Raw genomic sequence first — 23,029 nt, 5'->3', positions numbered from 1 at the left:
AGAGATGTCGCTCTCGCATATAACAATTTCCATATAGAGGAGCCAACAGAGGACCACTCCTTGATTTGCCATAAGATTTCAAATTTACGCCTTAACTTCTCTTTTGGGGAGCTACTTGAAGGCAGTTGGCTGCTTCAGGATAAAGCGGAACATCTCTTTCCCAAGCCACTAGCTGCTGGGAACTCACTGAAGTGGACGATGAATGCAAACTTTCTATCTTTTATGAGAAGAATATACTAGGCTGTCCTCTAAGAGAGCTACCTCTAAGTCCAGTCAAAAACGAGCTTTTCTAAGAGTAACAAATGAAAACAGACACCAAAAAGAAAATCCTCCAAAACAAAAACAAAAACCACAACCTCCTCTGGCTCTGAAGAAACCTGGCCTGCATACTTTTAAGAAAACCATTCTCCAGCTTTCAAACTGCTGAGAGGCCCCAGCAGAGTGGCTCCAGAGGTGGACCTGGAGGCGCAGGGGAAGTGCAGTCTGGAATCGCGCCGGGTGCCCTGCGCTCCCAGAAGGGCGGTCTGGGCTCCTTCTGCGCAAGCGCAGTGGTAACCCCGCCTCCTCATTGACCTACCTGGGCTTGGGGGAGCGGTTTGGGCTCCAGTGGTTGACTCAGAAAGCGAAGGGCCTCCGCCTGGGGTGAGAGCGTGGGGAGCAGCTGGCGGGGGTGGACTTGTGACAGGGGCGGGGAGCTGGAAGTCCTTGGACGTCCCCGCATTCTCCCAGAGCCAACTGTAGGCGCCTGTTAGGGCCCTCGAGCTCCCGGGGCGCAGGTGAGGCTGAGCTCCGTCCCGGGCAGGTGCTGGGTGTGGGTCGGGATGCAGGGACCTTGTGTCTGGCTCGCCTTCGGCGAGCCGGAGAAAAGCCGGTGCTAGCGGCGGAGGGGGAAGCGCGTCTATACAGTGGACTGTGAATTTGCCAGAAAGCTTGGCGGTGGGTCTGCGGTGAGAGCCCGAGCTCTGGAGCCGGTAAGAGCCTGGTATTTGTAAATTCCAGCCCTGTCACCTGTAGGCCGGGGCGACAGAAGGACCCTGGGCTAACAGTTTTCTGATGTGAACATGAGGATATTAATAATAACTGCTTCCTGGTCACTTTGAAACTTAGATCGAAATCATCACATGTAAAATATATAGGCAAGTGGCAGGTAGGAAGCATTGAGAATAACAACTGCTATTGTATTAGAGGACACTGTTCCGTTCTTTTCATTGGATAACTTGATGTAACCTCACAACCGCTTTAACAAAAACCGAGACTCAGGCTGGTGGAGCGATGTGCGAACGTCGCGGGCACTGACCGAAGGGGTGTGTGTTTTACACACATACCTTGCCTCATAAATCTAGTGGTAATCTTTTTGCTGGTGGAGCCTCCTGCCATCGATTTGTAAAACATGCAACATCTGTGAAGCAGCAGTAGAACCCGGTATGCCTGTACTTAGAATCTCAGGGTTTGTTTAGATGCCACACCTGCCTAAAGCCAGCATTGCAGCCTTCACAGACACAGGCAAAGTGACCGGCCCCGTAAGACCCAGGGATGTAAGGGAAAGGGAACATAGGTGGAATCTACCGTGTGTACTATTCTGGGGTTTCCAATGTCTCTTCAGATCCCATGGGTCAGACAGATTTTTGGCCCCTTCTGCACTGTCAGATTGTCTTAAAGAGTCATGGTTTTGCCCCTAAAATGATTCTGTTTCTCAGATCTATGTTTCAGTTCCCTTGAGACAAAGAAACCCTTGTAGGAAGTAGAGGGTTTCTGTAAACAGGAGTCTTAACCTCAAAGAGAGCATCTCTCTGATCATAGAGATCTTTCAGCAGAGCTTCAGAGCAGAGGCAGAAAAGCCCAGAAAGGAGCAGACCCTAGATTTGCAAGATCAGAGACAGCCCTTGATTCCCCTGCCCGCAATCAGCTAGTTTTGGTGATGACACCACCTCCAGAAGCCACCACACTGTGTGTCTGGTGGGGACAGGGGTATGGGCCAGCCTTAAGAGGAGAGATGTGAGCTGAGGTGACTGACCCCAGGGGCGGGCAGCGCAGGAACGGCCACTTCATTGGTGAGCTTGTGAGAGTGAGGCCTGGTGGTGAGAGGTGACCAGGCAGAGGGAGGACTTGCCCTAAACACACTCCGCTCTACAGATGCTGCTTGTTTATCACATGTGACACTACTGACATCCTGACCTTACAGGATCCCGGAATGATGATGCATGAAGTATTTTTCCAAGATCAACGATTTCTGACTCTCTTGAGGACTTTTAAAAATAATTTTTTAAAGTTTATTTTTGGTTTTAGAGGGGAAGGGAAGGAGAAGGAAAGGGAGCGAACCAAAGATTGATTGCCTCCTGCTCGAACCCGCCACTCAGGCACATGTCCTGACTTGGACTTGAACCTCAGCCCTTTGGTTTGCGGGACTACGCCCAACCAACTGAGCTGCACCAGCAGGGGATCTTTTAGAGGCTTTAAAGACATCAGGCGGGAAAGGTTCAGTGGCTTGTCCAGGGAAATTCAGTTTGTGACAGAGTCAGGAAGAAAACATTGTTCTCTCTCTCCTACAGGTAAGTCACCAAAAGCATCTTATCAAAAGGGTTTTTGAGCAATACATCAAGGCTGAAAGAAACAATCCTGCCTCACAGCATTACATCTCCTTTACTAGGCTTTTTGTGGGTTGTCTATACTGGGGGTAAATAATATTACTGAGAAAAGTAAATAATGCTTACTGAGTATTTCTTTGCTAAGTTAATCTTAATGAAAAAGGGTCCTTCCTTTGGTGTAATTTAATTCAACCGATCCTCTTTTTATTTGTGTTAGTTAGAAGGACACATGCATCATTGTTAATCAACAGAGAAAAGCTTATGTTCACTAGGTTAAAAGCTACACATTTAAGCCCCATGATCCTGTCAGAGATGCATGAAGACACCGGATGCTGCCTGGACATGATCCTTCCTATGTCTTCTGAAGGCTCGGAGCTTATGTTGGTCCCTGTAAGGCGTAGGCCTCAGAGTGTGACACTTGGGTGGTGAGTCTAGATGCTGTAAGGCAGGCCAAATCTTGAGACCCCTGCCTTTTTTTCTGTCCCCTCAGCTGAACCTCAGTTCCCTTTGTCTACACTCTCCCAAGAAACACGGAAAATGAACATACCTCAGGTAAGTTCTTTTTTCATCGTCACTTTATCTGGCAATGGATTTATGGAGTTTAGGAGGGTGTGTGCGTTACATAGAAAAAGAAATAGAGCAAGGCAGTCTTGAGGGAATATATACATTATTTTACCATAAACTATGATATTTGCTGTCAACTCTTGGTAGGTAGCCATTGTCAGGGTAACTAGGTCACACCTTCAGGTGCTAGTTTGCTAAGATTTCATGTTAGTCACCAATGTGCATTGAATAATATTGAATACCATTGTGTATTTATTGAAATAAAGCTATAGCTTATTTCTTTTAATCTATAAATGTTATAAACAATATAATGGGTTTTTTCATATTATCTTGAATTCCTATATAGACCTTAGTTGCTAATAGGGTGGAAAGTTGCTTCTCACATATTTTTCCTAAAGCTTTTTGCTGATACTATATTTAGGATTTCTCTCTCTCTCTTTCTTTTTGTATCCACAGTTGGATTGGACTGTACTTTTTTAAAATTGAGATATAATTGACATATGACATTGTGTAAGTTTAAGGTTCACAGTCTGTTGGTTTGATACATTTATATCTTGCAGTATGATTACTGCCAACACCTTTATCATTTCACAATTTATATTTTGTGTGTGTTGAGGACAGTTAAAAATTAGTTTTTCAGCAACTTAAAGTTTATAATACAATAGTATAATTGACTATAATCAATATGTTGTGCTTTTGATCTCCAAAATTACATATCTACTAGTCCTAAGTTTTATTTTTTATTTTAATTTTTTAAAAATATATTTTATTGATTACACTATTACATTTCTCCCATTTTTTTCTTCCCTTTATTCCCCTCTGCCCTGCACCCAAGCTTCCCACCAGCATTCCCCTCTTAGTTCATGTCCATGGGTTGTACATGTAAGTTCTTTGGCTTCTCTATTTTTTATACTATTCTTAACCTCCCCCTGTCTATTTTTTACCTACCATTTATGCTTCTTATTCCCTGTACCTTTTCCCCTTTCCTCTCCCTTCCCTCTCCCTGCTGATAACACTCCATGTGATCTCCATTTCTGTGATTCTGTTCCTGTTCTAGTTGTTTGCTTAGTTTGTTTTTGTTTTGTTTTGTTTTTTAGGTTTGGTTGTTGATAATTGTGATTTGCTATCATTTTACTCTACATAGTTTTTGATCATGTTTTTCTTAGATAAGTCCCTTCAACATTTCATATAATAAGGGCTTGGTGATGATGAACTCCTTTAACTTGAGGTTATCTGGGAAGCACTTTATCTGCCCTTCCATTCTCAATGATAGCTTTGCTGGGTAGAGTAATCTTGGATGTAGGTCCTTGCCTTTCATGACTTTCAATACTTCTTTCCAGCCCCTTCTCTTCTTGCCTGTAAGCTTTCTTTTGAGAAATCAGCTGAGAGTCTTATGGGAACTCCCTGGTAGGTGACTTGTTTCCTTTTCTCTTGCTGCTTATAAGATTCTCTCCTCATCTTTAATCTTGGATTACGTAACTATGGTGTGCCTTGCTGTGTACTTCTTTGGATCCAACTTCTTTGTGACTGAGCTTCCTGGACTTCCTAAAAATGTATTTCCTTTGCCAGATTGGAGAAGTTCCTATTCATTATTTTTTAAAATAAGCTTTCAATTTCTTGCACTTCCTCTTCTACTTCTGGCATCCCTATGATTTAGGTGTTGGAACATTTAAAGTTGTCCCAGAGGTTCCTAAGCCTCTTTTCATTTTTTTGAATTCTTGTGTTTTCATTCTGTTCTGGTTAAATGTTTATTTCTTCCTTCTGCTCCAAATCGTTGATTTCAGCCCTGGTTTCCTTCCTGTCACTGTTGGTTCCCTGTATATTTTCCTTTATTTCACTTTGCATAGCTTTCACTTTTTCCTCTTATTTTGCAACCAGCTCAGCCATTTCTGTGAGCATCCTGATAACCGTGTTTTGAACTCTTCATCTAATAGGTTGGCTATCTCCTCATTGCTTAGTTCTTTTTTTGGAGTTTTGATCTATTCTTTCATTTGGGCCATATTTCTTTGTCTTGGTGCACCTGTTACATGGTAAGGGGCAGAGCCTTAGGTATTTGCCAGGGTGGGGCAACCCACATTGCTGTGTTGTGATGCTGTATGTTGGGGAGGGGTCCAAGAGGGAACAGTGCTGCTTGCTTGGCTCTCAGCTGCCTTTCAGTCACTTCCTCCACTACCCACAAGGAAATTGGGCCCTTCTGGTGCTAATTCCCAGGTGAGTGGGTGTGTGTACATTCTAGGATCCTGTTAATCTCTCCAACGAACTCTCTTATGAGATTGGAAGTTTCTCCCACCACTGCAACCCCCACAGATTTTTACAGCCAGAGGTTTTAAGGGTTTCTTTTCTTGCGCTGGAACCCTGGGTTGCTTGGTCTGTCTCCCCAGTTGTTCTTCCCGGTTTATCTGCACAAGAATGTGGGACCACCTGGTCTGCCAGTCACTGCCTCGCCCACCTGGTCCTTCAGCCATCACCTTGCTGGGAGTCCTCTCTGCCTTGGCTGTCTGTCTCTGCCCCTCCTACCAGTCTGAATGAATGTTTCTTCTTTAACTCCTTGGTTGTCAGACTTCCATACAGTTCAATTTTATGGTAGTTCTGGTTATTTTTTGTTTTTATTGTTGTTGTCCTTCTTTTGGTTGTGTGTGGAGATAAAGTGTATCTACCTACACTTCCTCTTGTCCCGAAGTCCCCACTCTAAAAGTTTTAAAGAATTGTTCTATGTAGTCTTCTAGAGTGTGATTGATTTTAGTTTTTACATTTAGGTCTTGAATACATTTTAATTTCATCCTGCTCTTGTGTGAGGTAGAAATCTAACTCTCTTTTTCCAGATAGCCATCTAGTTATCTCTGTGATATTTGTGACCAGCCTTTCCTCACTTATTTGAGATATCATCTGTATTCAGATAGGAAGATTTCTTGACTAATCATTCCTCACACTATATACTTTATTCTAGGTCTTGTTTAATGTAAGCTTGGATATCTTGGCGCTCTCTCATCAGTGCCCTGCTCCTTGTTTCCACTTCTGTGTTTGTAATTTGTCTGTGGGCCACACTGCTCAGCTCTTCTTACCTAATACTATCTCACCTTCTGTCTTCCAGAATTTGCTCAAATTTTGGGGCCTTCTGCTGGGACCTTTGTTTCTCTGTATTCTTCTTGTGCCATACATTTATAGTAGGTTCTGTATTTTACCCGAGTGTATTTTGGGAGGCAGGGGATTTAACTGTGTGTGCTCAGTCAGTTCCCTTGAATTAGAGGAGTCATTTATGCTTGTAATCATCTCTTCTCCTAATTTCTAATACTCTAATCTTTCTGATTTTTCTCTCTAGCATTTAGAATTTTTTCTCAACCTTAGGGCCTGTTCTTTTTTTTTTTTTTTTACCTGCCAGTTAATTTTGCTGTTCCTTTGAATTTTTTAGTTGGTTCTTTCTTCTCGCTTTCTGTGACCTTCCGGAGCCCAGTTGTTTTCTCTGATGACTTCAGTTACCATTTAATGACTACTTTCTCTGAAATCTTTATTTTCATTTTAGATCTTTCTTCTTTGTTCCAAAATTATGCAACAAAAAGTGAAATAATTCCATCACCTGTGAAAATACAGTTCCACAGGCCATATGTATGGCCTCAGCTTCTACCCCATTGCTTGTGCAGCATCTGTGTATAGTTTCACAAGAAAATAATGGCCAAATTTTGTTTTCTGTAGGAATTAGTTTCTTTATTTTTGTTGCTTTGCCTTTATGTAGGTCATCTCTTAATTTGGGTCTTTTGCTTAAGACATCATCCACTATTCATATAGAGCAGTGGTTCCTAACTAGACCAATTTTGCTTCCCAGGAGACATTTGGCAGTGTTTGGAGATTTGCTTTTTTATTGAGTTATAATTGACACACAAAACTATATTAGTTTGAGGTGTACAACATAGTGATTCAATATTTTATACGTTATAAAATAACCATGCTAAGTCAAGTTGTCATCTGTTACCATACAAAGTTATCGTGATATAATTGACTCCATTCCCTAATGCAGTACATTACATCCATGAGTTATTTATCTTGTAACTGAAAGTTTGTACCTCTTAATTCCCTTCGCCTATTTCGCCCATCCCTGCCTCCCCTCTGGCAGCTACCAGTCTGCTCTCTGCTCTCTGTATCTACGTATCTGTTTCAGTTTTGTCTTATTTCTGTTTTGTTTTACTTGTTTATTTGTTTTGTTTTTCAGATTTCTACATGTAAGTGAAATCATGCAATATTTGTCTTTCTCTAAGTAATTTCATTGGCATAATATCCTCTAGGTCCATCCATGTTGTCTCAAATGGCAAGATTCCATTCTATTTTATGGCTGAATAATATTCCGTTGTCTGTATGTAGCTATGGATAAAGAACCTATCACATCGTTTTTGTCCATATTTATTAGTAGATACCTAGATTGTTGCTTCCATATCTTGGCTATTATAAACAGTGCTGCAGGGAACATAGGGGTCTGCATATCTTTTTGAATTAGTGTTTTCATTTTCTTCAGATAAATACCCAGAAGTGGCATTGGTGGATAAATATGATTGTTTTATTTTTAATTTTTTGAGTAACCTATGTAGAAATCTTTTTGATTGTCACAACTAGGGATGCTACTGGCATCTAATCATTAGAAGATAGGGATACTGATAAATATCTTAAAGTACACAGAAAAACCTTGCACAAAAACAGCATTATCTGATCCACAGTGTCAATACCACCCAATTGAAGAAATCCTGTAACTAGGGCAGCGATTTTCAACCTTTTTCATCTCATGGCACATGTAAACTAATTATAGAATTCTGCGGTACACCAAAAAATGTGTTTTTTGCTGCTCTGACAAAAATATAGATATAATTTTGATTCATTCACACTGGGTAGCTATCGTTGTGTTGGCTGTTGTCATTTTTTTTTAATTTAACAATTTAAGGAGAAAGAGTTCAGTGCCTGTGACTAAATAGTCAGATATTGCATGTTTTAAAAATTCTTGCAGCACACTGGTTGAAAATCCATATTCTAAAGCATTGCTCTTGAAATGTAAGTCTGATGGTGTGTAGTGCCTCCCCAGATTTACATGTGTTTCTTCATCAGTTCCCCATTTCCCCAGTAGAGAACTCCAGGTTGGGGTGTGTATATTTATCAGAGTGCTCAGCATAATTCATTGATGTGTGGGGAAAAAAAATATATGTGTGTGTATGTATGTGTGTATATGAGAATTCTATTTACATTAACTTTACCTAAGAAAATAAAGCAGTAAGCTTTCTCATGATATTACGTGACAATGTGTGTTTAATTTAAAAATAAGTATAAATAAATTGGAGCATGAGAATATGTGTATGTATATTACTAATTGTGCACATATTCCCAAAATATAAGACGGGACCATCATCACACAATGGTCATCGTTTATAACTTTCTGTTTTAAACTCTCTAAACAGTAAATATATTAAGAATTAGTTTGCAAAAATATTTTCCATGTACCTGATTCTGGACCCTCAATGGATTAGGAATGTGTTACTATAGGCCTCAGTGTCATTCAAGGATGTGACTGTGGAGGTCACCCAGGAGGAGTGGCGACGGATGGACTCTGCCCAGAGGACCCTGTACAGAGAAGTGATGCTGGAGAACTATAGCCACCTCATCTCCGTGGGTGAGAAGACCTTACCCTGTGACTCCATAGACTGCAAATTTCTGTTTTTCTTTTTAAAATGTCAATCACTTTTGTTGAGGTGTATTTAACAGAAAATAAAATTCGGCACTTTTTAGCATGTGAGTCAATGAGTTTTACCATCATCAAAATCACGATTTGGAATATTTCCATCATCCCAGAAAGATACCTTGTAGCCTTTGCAGGGAGTCCCCTCCCACCATCCTCACCTCTCAGACCTCTAGCAGTCACTGATCTGCTTTCTGTTGCAATAGTTTTGGCTTTTCTTGAATTTTACATAAATACAACCACAAAGTATATTCTCTCTTTTGTCTAGCTTCCTTCACTTAGCATAAGTGCTTTTTAGACGTATGTGTGCGTATCACTTGTTTGTTCTCTTTACACAGTTTATCCTTTCAGTTGATAAGACTCATGACATTTTTTCTCAGTTCGTGGCTGTGTGCATAAAGCTGCTTTCCACATGCATATACAGGTCTTTGTGTCAATATGTTTTTATTTCTCTTGTGTGAATACCTAGGAGCGGGTTTGCTGGGTCTTCTGGTAAGTTTATGTGTAATTTTATAAGAAACTGCCCAATGTTTTCAAGTTTCTCATGCCCATATATAATGTCTGAGAGTTCTCATTGCATTTTGGTTACCAACAATTGGTTTGGTAAGTCCTATTATTTTTTATTTTTTATTTTTTTTAGGCTGTTTCCAGAACTCGGCTATTATAGATAACACTGCTATGAACATTAGGGTACATAGTTTTTTTTTCATTGCTTTCTTTTTTTTCTATTTTATTATTATTTTTTATTTTTTGTTCAATTTTTAAATTATTATTTTTTAACAATTGCAATTAGTGTCTAGTTATATCTTATTGGGTTGTAATTTGCATTTCCTTGGTGACTTACAATGTTCAACCTATTTCCATGTGCTTTTTAACCATTCATAATCTCCTTTAATGAAATGTCTGATCAAATCTTTAGGCCATTTTCTGTTTAGTTTAGTTTTGTTGGTTTTGGGGTTTTCTTTTTTTTTTTTTTTAATATATTTATTGATTATGCTATTACAGTTGTCCCATTTCCCCCCCACTCCACTCCATCCTGCCCACCCCCCTCCCTCCCACATTCCCCCCCCCCATAGTTCATGTCCATGGGTCATACTTATAAGTTCTTTGGCTTCTACATTTCCTACACTATTTTTACCCTCCCCCTGTCTATTTTCCACCTATCATCTATGCTACTTATTCTCTGTACCTTTACCCCCCTCTCCCGCTCCCACTTCCTTATTGACAACCCTCATGTTCTAGTTGTTTGCCTAGTTTGCTCTCGTTTTTGTTTTATGTGTGGTCGTTAATAACTGTGAGTTTGCTGTCATTTTTACTGTTCCTATTTTTGATCTTCTTTTTCTTAGGTAACTCCCTTTAACATTTCATATAATAAGGGCTTGGTGATGATGAGCCTCTTCAACTTGACCTTATCTGAGAAGCACTTTATCCTCCCTTCCATTCTAAATGATAGCTTTGCTGGATACAGTAATCTTGGATGTAGGTCCTTGAGTTTAATCTTGGGTAATGTAATTATGATGTGCCTTGGTGTGTTCCTCCTTGGGTCCAGCTTCTTTGGGACTCTCTGAGCTTCCTGGACTTCCCGGAAGTCTATTTCCTTTGCCAGATTAGGGAAGTTCTCCTTCATTATTTGTTCAAATAAGTTTTCCATTTTTTGTTCTTCCTCTTCTCCTTCTGGCACCCCTATAATTCTGATGTTGGAACATTTCAAGGTGTCCTGGAGGTTCCTAAGCCTCTCCTCATTTTTCCAAGTTCTTGTTTCTTCATTCTTTTCTGGTTGGATGTTTGTTTCTTCCTTCTGGTCCACACCATTGATTTGAGTCCCAGTTTCCTTCTCATCACTATTGGTTCCCTGTACATTTTCCTTTGTTTCTCTTAGCATAGGCTTCATTTTTTCATCTGTTTTTCGAATAGATTCAACCAAGTCTGTGAGCATATTGATAACCAGTGCTTTGAACTGTGCATCCGATAGGTTGGCTATCTCTTCGTCGCTTAGTTGTATTTTTTCAGGAGCTTTGAAGTGTTCTGTCATTTGGGCCATTTTTTTTTTTTTTTTTTTTTTTTTGTCTTGGAGCGTCTGTTACTTTAAGGGGCGGAGCCTTAGGTGTTCACCAGGGCGGGGTAATGCTGGTCTGCTGCGCTGTGATGCTGTACGTGGGGGCGGGGCCGAGAGGGAGCAATGGCGCCCGCTTCACTCTCCTCCGGATTTCAGTCTTTCACTCCGCTACCCACAATCAAACTGGGCCCCTCTGGTGCTGGTTCCCGAGTAAGTGGGCCTGTGCACACTCTAGGCCCCTGTGGGTCTCTCCAACAACCTCTCCTGTGAGGCTGGGAGTCTCTCCTGCCGCCCCAACCCCCAGGGGCGCTTTCAATCAGAGGTTTGAGGCTTTATTTCCCCGAGCTGGAGCCCTGGGTTGCGCAGCGGTCTGCTTCTCTGCCCGCCGTTTGTCCGGTTCATCTGTGGGCGAATGTGGTGCCGCAATGTGCTACCCGCCACTCTGCCTGCCCCACTCTCCGCCACTCTGAGTCCGGCCCTCTGGGTTTATCTGTGCAAATGTGGGACCGCAGGGTCTGCTAGTGCTCGGACTGCCTGCGCCATTTGTCCCACACTCCGCCAGTCTCAGTCCCGCCACAGCCACGCGAGTCCTCTCCACCCCAGTGCCGTCTCCGCCCCTCCTACCAGTCTGGATGAATGATTATTTTCTGTTTCCTTGGTGTTGGTCCCCCTTGCTGTTCGATTCTCTGTCAGTTCTGGTTGTGCGAGGAGGCGCAGTGTGTCTACCTACGCCGCCATCTTGGTTCTCCGGTTTTGGGGTTTTCTTTGGTCTTTATTGTTGACCTGAAGGAGTTTAGACATTTATCAAATACTTGCTTTGTAAACTTTTTTCTCCCTCCATCTCTGGCTTGTCAGATTGTTTTTAGTTTTTGCATACACTTAGAAAAATTTTTATATGACATAGTTATGGATTCACAAGAATTAGCACAATCGTATTCTTCACAAGTTTCCCTCAATGGTTATTTATCATATGACTGTAATATAGACTCAACATTATTTGTAAATAGTCGTTGGTACAATATGTGTGAGTAGCTCTGTGCCATTTTATCACATGTGGAGATTCATGTAACCACTACCACAAATAAGATACAGAATTATTCTAGTACCACAAAATTTCTCTTGTGCCACCTCTTTATAATCATATCCAGCCCCTCTCCCATACTATTCCTAATCTTTGCCAACTACTAACATGCCTTTCATCTCTACAATTTTGCTATTTCAAGAACATTATAGAAATGGAATCATTCATATTTAATGTGATGAAATTGAGATCCAGCCGAGTTTTAGTGTGTGTCAGTAGTTTCTTTTATTACTAAAATGGTATTCCACTGTGTTTGTTTAGCCATTCACCTATTAAAGCACATTTTAGTTGTTTCTAATTTGGGGCTGTTTTAAATAAAGCTGCTATGAATATTCATGTTCAGGTTTTTGTGTGAACATAAATTATTTATCTTAGATAAATGCCCAAGAGTGTGATTGTGGTTGTTTCGTAAGTATATGTTTTGTTCTTTAAGGAACTGACAAACTATTTTCCACAGTAGTTATACTATTTTGCATTTCTAGTGTGTAAGAAATTCAGTTTGTTTCTCTCCTTCCTAGTACTTGGTATTGTCACTATTTTTTCATATTAGTGGTTGTAATAGGAATATAATGATATCTCCTCATGGTCTCAATTTACATTTCCTTAATGGCTACTGATGGCAAATATCTTATATGTGTTTGTGTGCCATTTGTATATCCTTAGGTAGTAAGGTCTGCTTGTGGGTTTTGCGTATTTTTTCCATCTCTATTGAGGTATAATGACATAAAAACTGTACATTTAAAGTATAAGATATGATGTTTTGATATACATTATACATTGGGAAATAATTACCACAATCAAACTAGTTTACATACTTATCACCTTAGGTACCTTTTGTGGAATGGTTTGAGAACACTTAAGATCTACTCTCTTGGCGTAGTTCAAGTACAGACATACCTGATTTTATTGCACTTCACAGATGTTGCATGTGTTACAAATTGAAGGGAAGATCCTCCACCAGCAAAAGATTACAACTCACTTTATTGTGGTACTCACTTTATTATGGTGTTCTGGAACTGAGCCCACACTATCTCTGAGGTATGCCTGTATGTAATACAGTATTGCTAACTATAGTCACATTGCTGTACATTAGAACTCCATAGTTTATTCACCTTGCATAACTGAGCTGTGTACCCCTTACCAACATCTCCCCATTTCCCATTTCCCTAGTCCTTGGAAACCACCATTCTACTCTCTTTTTATAAATCGAACTGTTTTAGATTCCAGTGAGGTGATGCAATATTTGTCTTTCTGTGTCTGGCTTATTTCACTTATTAATGTCCTCCAGTTTTGTCCATATCGGGGCAAATATCAGAAGTCTCTTCCTTTTTATGGCTGAATAATATTCTGTTACATATCTCCTCAATCTTTAATCATTCATCTGTCAATGGACAGATTGTTTCCGTCTTGGCTATTGTGAATAATGCTGCAATGAACATTGGTGTGTACATATCTCTTTGAGATTCTGACTTTATGTCCTTTGTATATGTACACAGAAGTGGGATTGCTGGATCTTTCGTACTGTTTTCTGTAATGACAAAACTGACTTAACATCCCCACCAACGGTGTATGGGGGTTCCATTTTCTCTACGTCTTTGCCACACTTATCTTTTGTCTTTTTTATGATTTCAGGTCTTATGTTTAAGTCTCTAATGCACTTCGAGTTGATTTTTGTGTATAATGTGAATAAGAATCCAGTTTCATTCTTCTGCTTGTGGCTATCCAGTTTTTCCAGCACCATTTTTGAAGAAACTATCCTTTCCCCATTGTGTGTTCCTGGCACCCTTGTTGAAGACCAGTTGACCAGAGACATAAAGCTGTATTTGTGGGCTCTCTGTACTGTTCCATTGGTCTGTGTGTCCATCTTTACTATAGCTTTGTAACATATTTTGCAATTAGGAAGTTTGATGCCTCTAGCATTGTTCTTTCTCGAGATTGCTTTGGCTATCTAGGTCTTTTGTGGCTCCATATGAACGTTAAGGTAACTTTTTCTGTTTCTGTAGATTGCCATTAGGGTTTTATAGGGATTGTATTGATCTGTGGATCACTTTAGGTAGTATGGACATTTTGAAATACTAATTTTTTGATTTCTGTCTTCAGATCTGTCGGTATTGGATATATGTATGCTCAAGTGTTGGGTGTATATATATTTACAATTGTTATATTTTCCAGTGGAACAGAACCTTTTATCATTATATAATGACCTTCTTGTCTCTAGGCTTGAGGTCTGTTTTGTTTGATACAAGTATAGTCACCCCTGCTTTCTTTTGGTTACAATTTGTATGCAATATCTTTTTCCATCCCTTTGCTTTCAGCCTATGAGTCTCTAATTCTAAAATGAGTCTCTTGTAGATAGTGTATTTCTGGATCCTGTTTTCTATCCATTCAGGTATTCTATGCCTTTTGATTTGAAAGTTTAATCTGTTTACATTTAAAGTAATTATTGGTAGCTGGAGACTTGCTAATGCTGTGCTGTTAATTTTTTTCTGTCTGTTTTATAATTGTTTTGTCTCTTTACACCTTTCTGTCTTCCTCTGTTAATAATTTTTGTAGTGATTCTTTTCATTTTATCTTTTGTGTTTTTATTATAGGTCTTTTTTGTTTGAAGTTAGCTTGACTGTTGCATACAATATCTTCTAGTTGTAACCATCTGTTTTTCAAAAAATATATTTTATTGATTATGCTATTACAGTTGTCCCATTTCCCCCCCCCTCACTCCACTCCATCCTGCCCACCCCCTCCCTCCCACATTCCCCCCCTATAGTTCATGTCCATGGGTCATACTTATAAGTTCTTTGGCTTCTACATTTCCTACACTATTCTTACCCTCCCCCTGTCTATTTTCCACCTATCATTTATGCTATTTATTCTCTGTACCTTTCCCCCCTCTCTCCCCCTCCCAATCCCCTATTGATAACCCTCCATGTGATCTCCATCTCTATGGTTCTGTTCCTGTTCTAGTTGTTTGCCTAGTTTGCTCTTGTTTTTGTTTTAGGTGTGGTCATTAATAACTGTGAGTTTGCTGTCATTTTTACTGTTCATATTTTTTATCTTCTTTTTCTTAGGTAACTCCCTTTAACATTTCATATAATATGGGCTTGGTGATGCTGAACTTCTTTAACTTGACCTTATCTGAGAAGCACTTGATCTTCCCTTCCATTCTAAACGATAGCTTTGCTGGATACAGTAATCTTGGATGTAGGTCCTTGCCTTTCATGACTTATAATACTTCTTTCCAGCCCCGTCTTGCCTGTAAGGTCTCTTTGGAGAAATCAGCTGAGAGTCTTATGGGAACTCCCTGGTAGGTAACTATGTCCTTTTCTCTTGCTGCTTCTAAGATTCTCTCCTTATCTTTAATCTTGGGTAATGTAATTATGATGTGCCTTGGTGTGTGCTTCCTTGGGTCCAACTTCTTTGGGATTCTCTGAGCTTCCTGGACTTCCTGGAAGTCTATGTCCTTTGCCAGATTAGGGAAGTTCTCCTTCATTATTTGTTCAAATAAGTTTTCATTTTGTTGGTCTTCCTCTTCTCCTTCGGGCACCCCTATAATTTGGATGTTGGAACATTTCAAGATGTCCTGGAGGTTCCTAAGCCTCTCCTCATTTTTTTTGAATTCTTGTTTCTTCTTTCTGTTCTGATTGGATGTTTCTTTCTTCCTTCTGGTCCAAAGTGTTGATTTGAGTCCCAGTTTCCTTCCCATCACTATTGGTTCCTAGGCATGTGCCCTCACTGGGAATCAAAAAAGCAAGCTTTCGGTTTGCAGGGTGATGCCCAACCCACTGAGCTACACCAGTCAGGGGGAAATTTACCATTTTAGAATAGGCTTCTGATTAAAGAGTTTAAGGAAAATGATCTATTATGAGTGTAAGAAAATGGATTTTGAGTCACTTCCCCCTACAGAAAAAGTTTCTAGTGAATGTACTCAATGTGCCACTTCTGAAGCTGTACCCTTCCTTCACATTCAGAAACAGTGGAACATATGCAGCTAACTCAAATGCTACATTATTCTTCATTCACAGGGTACTGCTTTACAAAACCAGAACTGATCTTCACGTTGGAACTAGAAGATCCATGGTTACTAGAGGAAGAATTGTTAAGCAGAAGCTCCCCAGGTAAGTTATTGAATACTGGCAGAAGGCATCCAAGAAAATTAGATCCGAGAGATCAGTTAGTGAGCAGTTTGAATTGCTCTCCAGCACTCTCCTTTTAGAGGGCTTTACATTTGGAATTTTAGAAATAATAGGTCTAACATGTTAGGTAGGTAGCCAACAAAGTGAATGGATTATAACCATGTTAATGTTCTCATCTTTAAAAGATAGGAGCTAAGTATACCATTTGAAGCTGAAAAATAAATGATGGATCTGTAGTAACAGTAAAAAGAAAGACTAAGAAAGGTCAATAAAGCACCTAAAATTGGAAGTAAAGAGATCAGAAGAGAAAGCAAATGATTTTATCATTATATAATAATTGTTCAATATCATTTAAATAAATAGGTAATTAAGGAATTACATGATGTAATTAGAAAGATAACTATTGGAGCAAATTACAAACTTCATAATTGTTAGAAGTTACATATGTTTGACAGAGCAAAGAATACAGACCTGTTACTAGAAAAGTTGCCTATAAAGCTGTATCAAGGGTCCCCTGGGCCACCATCAGGTTCATTGAGTCTCTATGAAGACTAAGCATTTCGTCATACTCATAGCTAAGATTTATACAGTGAAATGATACAAAGCAAATTAGCAAAGAGTAGGGTGCATGGGACAAAATCTAGAGGAAACCAGGTACAAGCTTCAAAGACACCCCCGCCCGCCCCCCCCCCCCCCCCGGCCATGAATTGTGACAACACATGTGAAATGCTGTCTATCTCGAAAATTCAGTAGGGACAAGGTACTTGGGAACCATCTAGAAATCTAAGTTCTCAGATGCCAGACGAGGGTTAATCTTCCAAGCAGGCCTTTCTCAGGATAGCAGTCTCCTGCCTGCTGTGTTGAGTCTTTTCTGCACTAAAGCTCTGCAAACATACTCTATAACATAGAGTAAAATAAACATATCTGTCATATCACTGATGTAAATGGATTAAATTCACCTGTTAAGAGAAATGCTATCAGATTATCAAAGAGATACACCTAAAATATAATTCAGAAAGTTTGAAATGCAGTCCTGAACTAAGCCAATAAACATAGAAATAACTCAGTATTTATTTATACAACGAATATATAAGGTTCATTTCAGGTCAAAAAGGACAGTTGCTAAAAAGGACAACTTTTAAAGGATATATAAAAGTTTTCAATATTACTATACCAAATAAATTATCAAGAGTCATAAAACAGAAAACTCCAAGAGTTGCAAGGAGAAATAGGAACACATTCGATACTGTAGACCTTGCTCTTCCTCTCTGATTTCATACCACAGCCAGTGGACTCTAGAATACTGCTGAGCGTGACCAGCAAAACCTAAAACATTTATTCTCTGACCTTTTATGGAAAAGTTTACTGACCTGTGGTCTAGAAACTATAAATAGCATATTTTACAAAATTAATCTGTTATGTGTCTTTCAAAACTCTATTCTGAAAACAAAGATTAAACCTCATTTTAAATGATCTTGGAACATTGACAAAAATCTAAAAGTATTTTAGACAAATCTTGATAAATTGCACAAAGTAGAGATATTATTTTTCAATAAAACTAAATTGCAAACATAATAAAAATTAAAATTCTTTTATCTTAAAATCAATAATGCATGTATATCTTTTTATAAAAGTCTATTTTATCAGAGTAAATCAATATTGTACAATATCCAGAATTTTTAAAATATATTTTATTGATTATGTTATTATAGTTGTCCCATTTTTTTCTCCCCTTTATTCCCCTCTGCCCTGTTCCCCACTCCACCATCATTCTCTCACCTTAGTTCATGTCCAGGGATCATACATATAAGTTCTTTGGCTTCGCCATTTCCCATACTATTCTAAACCTCCTGCTGTCTATTTTGTACCTACTATCTATGGTTCTTTTTTTTTTTTTAATTGTTGTTCAAGTACAGTTGTCTGCAGTTTCCCGCCAGGACTCCTCCACGACCCCAGCCATCCCCATCTCCCTCTCCTGGCTCCACACCCCCTTGGTTATGTCCACGTGTCCTTTATAGCTGTTCCTGAAATCCCTTCCTCCCTTTCCCCCCAGCTAGGCTTCTTATTCCCTGTACATTTTACCCTATTCTCCCCCTTCCCTCTCCCTGCTGATAACCATCCATGTGATCTCCATTTCTGTGATTCTATTCTGTTCTAGTTTGCTTAGTTTGTTATTGTTTTTGATTTTTAGGTTCAGTTGTTGATAGTTGCGAGTTTGTTGTGATTTAACTGTTTGTATTTTTGATCATCTTCTTTTTCTTAGCTAAGTCCATTTCACATTTCATATAATAAGGGCTTGGTGATGATGAACTCCTTTAATTTGACCTTATCTTTATCTGCCCTTCCATTCTAAATGATAGCTTTGCTGGGTAGAGTAATCTTGGACATAGGTCCTTGCCTTTCATGACTTTGAATACTTCTTTCCAGCCCCTTCTTGCCTGCAAGGTTTCTTTTGAGAAAGCAACTGATAGCCTTACGGGCACTCCTCTGTAGGTAACTGTCTCCTTTTCTCTTGCTGCTTTTAAGATTCTTTCCTTTCTTTAATCTTGAATAACTTAATTATAATGTGTCTTGGGGAGTTCCTCCTTGGGTCCAACTTCTTTGGGACTCTCTGAGCTTCCTGGATTTCCTGGAAGTCTATTTCCTTCACCAGATTAGGGAAGTTCTCCTTCATTATGTTTTCAAACAAGTTTTCAATTTCTTGCTCTTCCTCTTCTCCTTCTGACACCCCTATTATTTGGATGTTGGGACGTTTAAAGTTGTCCTGGAGGTTCCTAAGCCTCTCCTCATTTTTTAAAATTCTTGTTTCTTCATTCTGTCCTGGTTGAATGTTTATTTCTTCCTTCTTTTCCAAATTGTTGATTTGAGCCCTGGTTTCCTTCCCTTCACTGTTGGTTCCCTGTACATTTCTCTTTATTTCACTTTGCATAGCCTTCACTTTTTCCTCTATTTTGTGACAATACTCAACCATTTCTGTGAGCATCCTGATCACCAGTGTTTTGAACTGTGCATCTGATAGGTTGGCTATCTCTTCCTTGCTTAGTTCTATTTTGGGAGCTTTGATTTGTTCTTTCATTTGGGCCATATTTCTTCTTCTGAGCATGCCTATTACATTGTAAGGGGTAGAATGACTTAGGTATTCACCAGGGTGGGGCAACCTATGTAGGTGCGTTGTGGCACTGTATGTGGGATGGTATGAGAGGGAACAATGCCACTTGATCTGCTCTTGTCCAGCTTTCAGTCACTTTGTCCACTACCCACAAGCAAATTAGGCCCTTCTGGTGCTGATTCCTGGGTGGGTGGGTTTGTGTTCATTTTAGGACCCTGTGGGTCTCTCCAACAAACTTTCCTGTGAGGCTGGGAGTTTCTGCCACTGCCTCAACCCCCACAGGTTTTTTCAGTCAGAGGCTTTGAGGCTTTATTTCCCTGCACTGGAACCCTGGGTTACGTGGACTGTCTCATTCCCCAGTTGTTCCTCCTGGATGATCCACATGTAAATATGGGACCACCCACTTCACCAGCTGCCACCTTGCCTGATCTGCCAGCCTCCACCTTGCCAAGAGTCCTAGCTACCCCAACTGCCCATCTCCGCCCCTCCTACCAGTCTGAATGAATGTTTCTTTAACTCTTTGGTTGTTTGACTTCCATACAGTTTGATTTTCTGGCAGTTCTGATTATTTTTTGTTTTTAAATATGTTGTTGTCCTTTTGTGGTTGTACAAGGAAGCAAAGTGTGTATCTACCTATGTTTCCATCGTGGCCAGAAGTCCAGAATTTTTTTTTTAATTGAAACATATGTGTTAGAAACTTTGGGCTATAGATAAAGCAGTGCTTAGAGAAAAATTTTAGTGTCATATACTTATTTTAAAAAGAAGAAAGTTAAAAAAAACTAGGAAACCAAAGAGTCAACTACATAGTAGGGCATATAAGTCTCATTCCATAAGGAGTATGTTGAATATCATAAAGTAATTTTAATTTTCTCATTTTTAGAAAAATCCCAACTTGATGAACTCTCAGAGAAGAGCCCAGAAGGCCAAGGCAAACTGTTGTGGGAAGTTTTATTTACCAACAAATCATTGACTACAGAGCAAGAAATTTTAGGAAAACCATGTAATGTGGACATAAACATTTTTCCTGTAAGAATGATACCCTGTAAATTTGACATTACAGGGCCTCCTTACTTACACCCTAGCTCATTGACCCCTCATTGTCAATATTCAAGAAGGAAGGCTCATGAGATTAATGTAGGTGAGAAAGGGTTCCTCAGTATTAAGGATGGCAGAACTAATACTGGAGAGAAATATTTTGTTTACAGTAAAAATGTAAAAGCCTTTGATTATAAAGAGGAAGTTATTCAGCATCAGACAACTCAGACTTTGTGGCAAGCTTTTGAATGTAATGAATTTGGAAAATCTTCCCTTGAAAAGACTGCCCTTGTTACATCTAATAGAAACCACCCAAAATTGAAATTTTATCAACTTAATACATTTGGGGGAAACCAATGCGATAAATCAGCCCTTATAGTCTCTCAGAGCTATTATCCAGAGGAGAAGAGCCACTGTGAGTTTAATGGATATGAATGTACTGAAAACAAAAATAATTTCAATAGAATCACTCAAAGAACTGACACAGAAGAGAAATCTTTCAGCCAAAAATCCCACATTAGAGAACACCGGGATATTCATAAACAGGTGACACCCTTTGAATATGGAAAGAAATTCAGCCATAATTCAGCCCTCTTGGTGCATCAGAGAGCTCACACAACTAACCCACCCTCTGACTGTGACACATCTACAGAGATACTGGGTTACCAATCAACTTTCAGTATACGTCAGGGAACTCACATAACAGTGAAACCCAATGAGTGTAATGAATGTGGAAAATCCTGCCTTACGAATTCCCACGTAACCCAGCCTCAGAAAGGTCACACGGAGGGGAAATGCTATGAATGTCATGAATGTGGAAAAGCTTTCAGTGAAAAACCACGCCTGAGAAAACATCAGAGAACTCACACAGGGGAGAAACCCTATAAATGTGACGGGTGCGAGAAATCTTTCAGTGCAAAGTCTGGCCTAAGAATACATCAGAGAACTCACACAGGGGAGAAACCCTTTGAATGTGATGAATGTGGGAAAACTTTAATTATAAGTCAATCCTTACAGTACACAAGAGAACTCATACAGGGGAGAAACCCTTTGAATGTAATGAATGTGGGAAATCTTTCAGCCATATGTCAGGCCTAAGGAATCATTGGAGAACTCACACAGGGGAAAGACCATATAAATGTGATGAATGTGGGAAGGCTTTCAAACTGAAGTCAGGTCTAAGAAAACATCATAGAACTCACACAGGGGAGAAGCCGTATAAATGTAATCAGTGTGGGAAAGCTTTTGGTCAGAAGTCACAACTCAGAGGGCATCATAGAATCCACACAGGAGAGAAACCCTACAAATGTAATTATTGTGGGGAAGCTTTCAGCCAGAAATCAAACCTTAGAGTACATCACAGGACTCACACTGGGGAGAAACCCTATAAATGTGATGAGTGTGGAAAAACTTTCAGGCAGAAATCTAATCTAAGAGGACATCAGAGAACCCACACAGGAGAGAAACCCTATGAATGTAATGACTGTGGAAAAGCTTTCAGTGAGAAGTCAGTCCTAAGAAAACATCAGAGAATTCACACAGGAGAGAAACCCTATAACTGCAACCACTGTGGAGAAGCTTTCAGCCAGAAATCAAACCTCAGAGTACATCAGAAAACTCACACAGGGGAGAAACCCTATAAATGTGATAAATGTGGGAAAACTTTCAGCCAGAAATCAAGCCTTCGGGAACATCAGAAAGCCCACATGGAATTAAACATATGAATATAAAAAATAGGGAAAAACTGTTAAGGAGAAAAATCACAATACAAAAGAGAACAAATTAGAGAGAACCCCTATGAATATAATGAACACTTGAAAGTTCCTCTGCAATTTGCCAACCTTCACTAAACATCAGAGAACTTACACAGGACAGAAAGAATATATTTTATGTAGGTAGTCTTTCATCCGGAGTGCGGGCCTCAGTGTAGACCACAGAACTCACCCAGCAAAGAAACTCAATAAAGATGAGAGTATGAGATATACTCTGCACTCAATCCTCAGAAAATGCACACTGCGGAGAAACTCTGGGAATGTAATAAAAATGTGAAAACTCTGTGCCAGCAATTGAAACTCATTTATTAGAGAAATCACAGTGAGAGAACTGGGATTGTTACCAGTGTTTGGTAACTAACTGTTAGCCAAAACCCAGCTTTCTCAGTACAGCTGAAAACGGAGGGAGAGACCGCATCGCATAACAATGCAGACAAGAAATGTGGTGGTGGATGTGGAGAATTCTTCTACTGTAAGTCATCCCTCAGTGTGACTTAGGGGTAACCACCTCTGTTATATAAGAAGTATTGATTCTTCACCAGTAACTATTTCCTCTTCTCCTTCATACTACACTGAGTCTAAATTTCTCAACTACTCTGTCATCCAAACAGGGTCACATTATTAGTCTCTGGCTAGTGGAACGTGGGAGTCATCGACAAGTCTCATTAGACACGTCCCTGGAATTCTTCGGGTTTTCTCCTGTCCCGTACCAGGAAGCAGTGGCGGTTGCCCTCAGTGAAACCGTGTGGCTGAAGACGGAAGAGCCCCGATCACAGGAAGCACAGTCCCAGAGTGACTGTGGGATGGAGCTTTCTTTGTTGACACAGTTAAGACTTTTTGCAGTGACAAACAAACTCGTTTTCTGTTGAGCTTTTGTAAGTGTGGTTATACTTAATATTGACATATATTTGCCATCTCTGAGTTAACAAAGGCTTATGAGTATGAGTATTTCTGTGGACATTGAACCCAATAAAGAAACATCACATA

General features: G+C 39.7%; 1 protein-coding gene across 1 annotated transcript; it reads left to right on the top strand.

Annotated features, from left to right (window-relative positions):
- Positions 1-592: 592 nt before the first annotated feature.
- ZNF782 (zinc finger protein 782) lies at positions 593-22,780 on the top strand. Its single transcript, XM_071221633.1, is given in 6 exon segments — positions 593-776; positions 3,076-3,137; positions 8,667-8,793; positions 16,016-16,108; positions 20,116-21,258; positions 21,261-22,780. Coding segments are annotated over 5 exon segments (2,112 nt in total). The 5' UTR covers positions 593-776; positions 3,076-3,122; the 3' UTR covers positions 21,995-22,780.
- The last annotated feature ends 249 nt before the right edge of the window (positions 22,781-23,029 follow it).

Source organism: Desmodus rotundus, chromosome 1 (genome assembly GCF_022682495.2).
Source record: "Desmodus rotundus isolate HL8 chromosome 1, HLdesRot8A.1, whole genome shotgun sequence".
NCBI classification, from domain to species: Eukaryota; Metazoa; Chordata; class Mammalia; order Chiroptera; family Phyllostomidae; genus Desmodus; species Desmodus rotundus.
This window is presented reverse-complemented; position numbering and strand designations above follow the sequence as displayed.